General features: G+C 49.8%; 1 protein-coding gene across 1 annotated transcript in view; it reads left to right on the forward strand.

The window, feature by feature from the left end:
* Positions 1–5,327, forward strand: part of TTC12 (tetratricopeptide repeat domain 12) — a 29,465-nt gene extending 24,138 nt beyond the window's left edge. The window contains exons 19-21 of the mRNA XM_032228783.1: positions 2,430–2,529; positions 4,638–4,863; positions 5,252–5,327. Of these exons, the coding sequence (XP_032084674.1) occupies positions 2,430–2,529; positions 4,638–4,863; positions 5,252–5,327 (402 nt within the window). The remainder of the gene's footprint in view (positions 1–2,429; positions 2,530–4,637; positions 4,864–5,251) is intronic.
* Positions 5,328–6,000: the final 673 nt, after the last annotated feature.

Genomic DNA, 6,000 nt, shown 5'->3' on the forward strand with positions numbered 1-6,000 from the left:
AGAAGAGAGCAAGCTATGCTGGCTGGAGAATTCTGGGAGTTGAAGTCCACAAGTCTTAAAGTTGTCAACTTTGAAGACCTCTGATCTAACTGGAGAGATTGCAGAGGAAGGGATTACAAGAGAGTAAATTATGCTGGCTGGAGAATTCTGGGAGTTGAAGTCCACAAGTCTTAAAGTTGCCAAGTTTGGGAACCACTGTCCTACACCAGTGAGGGCGAACCATTTGGGCACCGAGTTCCCCAACCGGAACATGCGTCCATGAACGTGCTCCGGAGTGCCGGAAACCCAAAGACCAGCTGACTGGCATTCGCGTGGCTGTTTTTGGCCAGGTTTGGCCTTTTGGGGGCAGTTTCAGGGTGTTTTGGGGCCGTTTTGAGGCCATTTGGGGGGTCATTTTGACCGAAAAAACCAGCCCCAAAACGGCCTGAAGAGAGCCCAGAAAATGGCCCCAAACAGACTGTTTTGGGGCTGTTCTGCGGGGTGCCCTCTGGCACCTGCAAAGACCAGTGGCAACGGTGTGTGTGCCCGCTGTGAGGGCTCTGCAGGGCACCTCTGGCATCGTGCCATAGGTTCACCACCAACGTCCTACACAGTAGCTGTTACAGTTTTTCTCGTCGTCCTGGTCAAAACAGAAGGACACGACTGTTTCCCGTAATGGACCTTGCGATCAGGAGCAGCTTCCCACACGTTTCCTTACCCTCTTCTCCTCCCAGCAGTCTTTCAGCTGGAGGAGCCAGGGGGAGGGTGTTCTGCCAGTGCCGTGAGCCCCGCTTCCCTCTCTGCCTCGGGGCAGGAGTGACCTTCTCCTCAAAGACCCAGCTGTCCCCTTGAGCCCTTGAGCTGACGGTGACGAACTCCCTCGAGCCGGCGGTGCAGAACGGAGTGGCCTATTCCGTTCCCTGCCTCTTTAATGCACTCTTAGCTGCTGAACAGAGGGAGGGTTTCCTTCCTCAGCCCTTTCCCTCCCTCCAAAGAAACCGAGATTGATGGGCTGTCAGAGTGAGGAGGGGAGGGGGCTGGCCGAGCAAATTCCCAGGCGATAGATGCGAATGGGGTCCTGGTGGTATCGGAGCAGCAGAAAGAAGACCATCTCGGTTCCAGGTTCACACACTGCCTGAGGCGGAATGCTGGAGGAAGAACATGGGGTGGAAAGGAAGAGAAAAATGTGAAATACCATATTTTTCGGAGTATAAGACGCACCCTTTTTCCTCAAAAAAGGAATACAACATTGAATACACTTAATACAGCATTTTTGGCCTTATGAAACAACGCCCACTTTGCAAAAATGGCCGTGAATAGCTTTTAGGAGGCTTCCAGAGTGCTCCTGGGGGGCTGGGGTGGGCAAAAATGAGTGAAAAATGGACCTCCTCCCCCAGCCCCCAGGAGCACTCTATAAGTCTCCTAAAGGCTATGCATGCCCTTTTTTTTTGACAAAAAATGGGCCAGTTTTTGCTCATTTTTGCCTCCCCAGCCCCTTGAAGCACTTTATAAACCCCCTAAAGCCTATGCATGCCCTTCCCCCCCACACACAAAAAATGGGCTGCTTTGAGGAGATCTTCAGAGTGCAAAAACGTTTTTTTAATTTGCCTCTTCAAAATCTTGGTGCATCTTATACTCTGAAAAATACGATAGATGCTTCTGGGGTCTTTGGGGAAAGAAGAGAGGTGATACAGCTGGTTTTGCAGTGAGAGGAAGGAAGAGGTTTGAGTCCAAATCAGTGATGAAATCTATTTTTTTTTGCTACCGCTTCTGTGGGTGTGGCTTGCTGATGGGGGGGTCATGTGACTGGGTGGGTGTGGCCAACTTTTTTTCACTTTTTAAAGCATTCTTTCCTGCCTATTCGGCCAAACCTGCAGGAAAAATAATGCTTTAAAAAGTGGGGGGGAAAGCTTCAGACGATTGCAGCTCAGCAAGAATTGTCTCTACCGGTTAGGTTGAACTGGGCCAAACCGGGAGGATTTCACCCCTAGTCCAAATGCTGCTAGATACAGATATCTCTTTCCTGAAGGATTCCATAACTGTCTCATTAAGCACCGTTTTTTTGCACACTTGGCTTCTTGAAAATGTGTTGACTTCAACTCCCAAAGATGGCTGGGGAATTCTCGTTTCTTGTTTTTACAGTATATAGGGTTTCTGGAGACAGGTTTCTGCTTTTGATGGGAGGGGTCCAGGGGTGGCATTCAGCAGGTTCTGGCCAGTTCTGGAGAACCGGTAGCGGAAATTTTGAGTAGTTTGGAGAACTGGTAAATACCACCTCTGGCTGGCCCCGCCCACATCTATCCTCTGCCTCTCAAGTCCCAGCTGATCGGGAGGGAATGGGGATTTTGCAGTATCCTTTTCACACCCACCAAACCATGACCACAGAACCGGTAGTAAAAAAAAATTTGAATCCCACCACTGGAGAGGGTCTTTTTCTGTCTTCGATCTAGGCTGGCGGGCAAACCACAACGGATTATGCCATGAAGGTCCTTGCCACTTGTGCCAAGGGTAGCCGGTTGGCTTCGATGCAGATGGTGAAACTGGATAAAAGTAAGTGTGGCTGCCTTTGGCTCAATCTAGGGCAGTGTTTTTGATTTTAAACTTGTACGACTCTCAGAGGGGTTGGACTTCCACTCCCAGAATTCCCCAGCCAGCATGGCTGGCTGGGGAATTCTGGGAGGTGAAGTCCAACCCCTCTGAATGTTGGTACGATTGAGCAACTGCCCCAGGCTGCCAGAGAAGCCAAGAGATATGAGATACGGCCTCTGGATTATGTCCCTCTCTTTCTTAAAAAACAACAACACAGCTTTGTGGGGCAGAAGCTGCCCAGCTTGAGGGCCACCCTGTATCCCTTTGAGGCATCTTCCCAGTTCCAGCCTGCTTAGAGAAATAGGACTGACTGCCCAAAAAGGATCCCCTTCCTTTAGGGAAGTTTTTCTCAGCTGGGCTTCCACACGAAGCCATGATCGCCAACATTTTATTTTGAACTCTGCACACCCCGCAGTTCTAGCGCTCTCAGTCCTGGGAATTGTTACTCTCCACAATTCAGCTACCGACTCGCCTCCTGTTGTAAAACACGGACTGTGTAGGTTAGAGATGAATGGTGTCGTTAAGTTTTTATCTGTCTTGTTCCATGAGAGCTGGAAATCGTTTCAAGGGTTCCCTCTGGGATCAAATCGTTGCAAAATTCTGTGGCTGCCTGAGGAAAAAAAACCCACTTATTGTAAGTTTTACTTTAGAGCATCTGTCCCTCTCAGGTGTCCTTGGAAAATGAGCAGGATTGCTTCCTCTTCATTGGAGGTTCAGATTATGGAGGGAGGAAAAGGAAGAAAACTCTAGGATTTTGCTTGCTTCTCCTTTTGAAGGAAAGCCACCCACCCCTCCTCCTGGCAAGAGGACTCAGGGGTGCAACAAGAGCCAGAGATGGGAATGGGACAACTCACCACAGCCAACTCTCCATGGCCAGCACTCCATGGCCAACTCTCCATGGCCAACTCTCCATGGCCAACTCAATGGCCAACTCTCCATAGCCAACTCTCCATGGCCAACACTCCATAGCCAACTCTCCATGGCCAACACTCCATGGCCAACTCTCCATGGCCAACTCACCATGGCCAACTCTCCATGGCCAACTCTCCATGGCCAACTCTCCATGGCCAACTCACCATGGCCAACTCTCCATGGCCAACTCTCCATGGCCAACTCAGTGTCCAACTCTCCATGGCCCACTCTCCATGGCCAACTCTCCATGGCCCACTCTCCATGGCCAACTCTCCATGGCCAACTCACCATGGCCAACTCACCATGGCCAACTCTCCGTGGCCAACTTGCTGCAGGACAATTCAACAATTCTATTGAATTATTTACATTAAGTAAAAATTATTTTAATTTTTGCCATTCCCATTTCATTCCGTCCCTCCTTTTGCATCCTTTCTTTAATGATTCTATCCCACCCTTTCTTTCATATTAGTGTAACTCTTGTCCCGCAGCAAGTTGCCCCACGTTGAGTTGGCCGTGGTGAGTTGTCATAGGCCCTCCAGAGACTCCCTGAACAAACAGGGCTCTCCGGCGGCTTCTGCCCTTTGCGATTGTGGTGACTTGCAGACAACAACACATCTTCTGCCCTAACCCTTTGTGTCCTGATCAGTGGACCTCATAGGAGCACAACAGAACGCAATTATTGTTGCTAGTTTCCAGACAAGATTGTTTAAGTTGCACCTATTACGATCTTGTCTTTTTGTATTTTAAACATTATGTTGTAGCACCTGCCTTGTTTTAACTGTGATGCCTCTGACACGAATAAACCCACGAGAGGACTCTTTCTGGAAAGCTGCAGTGGCTCTGTTCTCCAGCCAAAAACCTCCATTGCTATGTAGCCCCGGTGCCGGCTGGCTTCCTGGGCCTCTAATCACCTTGCAACCTCATTCCTCTGGCTGCTTTTGGAGGCTGTTGATGGCTGGTTCAAAGGTCTTTTCTGGGATGGAGAGTTTAATTGGCATGGCCTCCCCCCCCATTCCCCATCTAGAGAATTGAGCTGTTCCTCCTTCCATCTCGCCTTTCCACAAATCCCTTTGGCACGGAGGGAATTAACCTTCCAGTGTAGCCTTTGCTCTTCCCCAGATCCTATTCGGGGGTCTCTTTTGCTCTCTTCCCCCCAGAATGCAGGCTGTTGACGAAGCTTCTGTCCTGCCCGAACGAGGCGGTGGCAGGGAACGCTGCTTTCTGCCTGGGGAAATGCCTGGAGGTGCCCGGGACAGCCACCAACTTGCTCGACACGGACGTGGTCAGGATCCTGCTGAGAGCCACCACCCGCGATGCCCAAAACCCCCACGGGCAAGAGAACGCCACCATAGCCTTAGGGAAACTCTGTGCCTCTGACGCCAGGCAAGTCTTCTTCGTAGTGGGCAGGCCGGGAATCGTCCCCCATCCCTTTGGGCTCCTGGCAGGGGTGAAATGATGCTACCGGTTCTGACAAGTTCGCTGGACCTGGTACTAAAAAAAATGCTTTTAAAAAGTAAAAAAAAAAAAAGAGAGATTACCACGATCGCGTTGCACAGCTGATTGTCACAGCTGATGAAGCTTTTCTTTTTACATTTTTTTAAAGTAGGCTTAAGTGTGTCCCATGTTATCCCCCTGGTACTTCTGGGGTAGAAGGTGTAGAAAATGCCTGCTGCCCTCTTCTGCTTGCTGGTAAATCTGCCGAGAGCCTCCTTCAGCTCTGTCCCACCGGCATCTCTGATCCAGTTTTGCTGTCTCTCTCCGGTCTTTCCAGGCACACCAGCCGGCTGCGAGAGCTGAACGGAATGGCGGCCCTGACTGCTTCCATCAGGAAGATGCCAGACCCTTAGGATGCCAGGAGACGGCCCAGAGAGAGGGATTCTGTGCCCAGCACCCCATCCCAGGGTTGGAACTCTGCTTCCTTTTGACAATAAAGAGGATTAAAAGCAGGGTGGGGGCAGCGGGAGAGGGAGAAGGTCATAAAAATATGTTATCAAGGTTAATAAACCGCTTGGAACACTGCCTGGATTAAAGTGGTTTCCCTCTGTTTATAAAAATGCAGAGGCAATTCTAGGAGCCAATTCCTTATCCGGGTAGGAAATTGCCACTTTCAAAAGGAGCTTCTTCAAAAATAAAAATAGGAAGAAGGCATTACTTGAGGTTTGGACACAGACCAAATCTGGCTGGATCCCTTGGGATCTGAGTAATTGGGTTTTCACCCTTTCCTTGTTTCTGAGTGTTTCGTGCTGTGAATCCTGGGTACAGATAGATTGCAGGCTTCAGGCTTTCAAATTGTCCTGGGGGACAATTGTTTAAATAGGAGCCAGCCGTGTGCTGCAGCAGCCAAAAAGGCCAATGCAATCCTAGGCTGCATCAACAGAGGGATAGAATCAAGATCAGGTGAAGGGTTAATACCACTTTATAAGGCCTTGGTAAGGCCACACTTGGAATATTTGCATTCAGTTTTGGTCCCCACGATGTAGAAAAGATGTGGAGACTCTAGAAAGAGTGCAGAGAAGAGCA

Source organism: Thamnophis elegans, chromosome 13, assembly GCF_009769535.1.
Source record: "Thamnophis elegans isolate rThaEle1 chromosome 13, rThaEle1.pri, whole genome shotgun sequence".
NCBI classification, from domain to species: domain Eukaryota; kingdom Metazoa; phylum Chordata; class Lepidosauria; order Squamata; family Colubridae; genus Thamnophis; species Thamnophis elegans.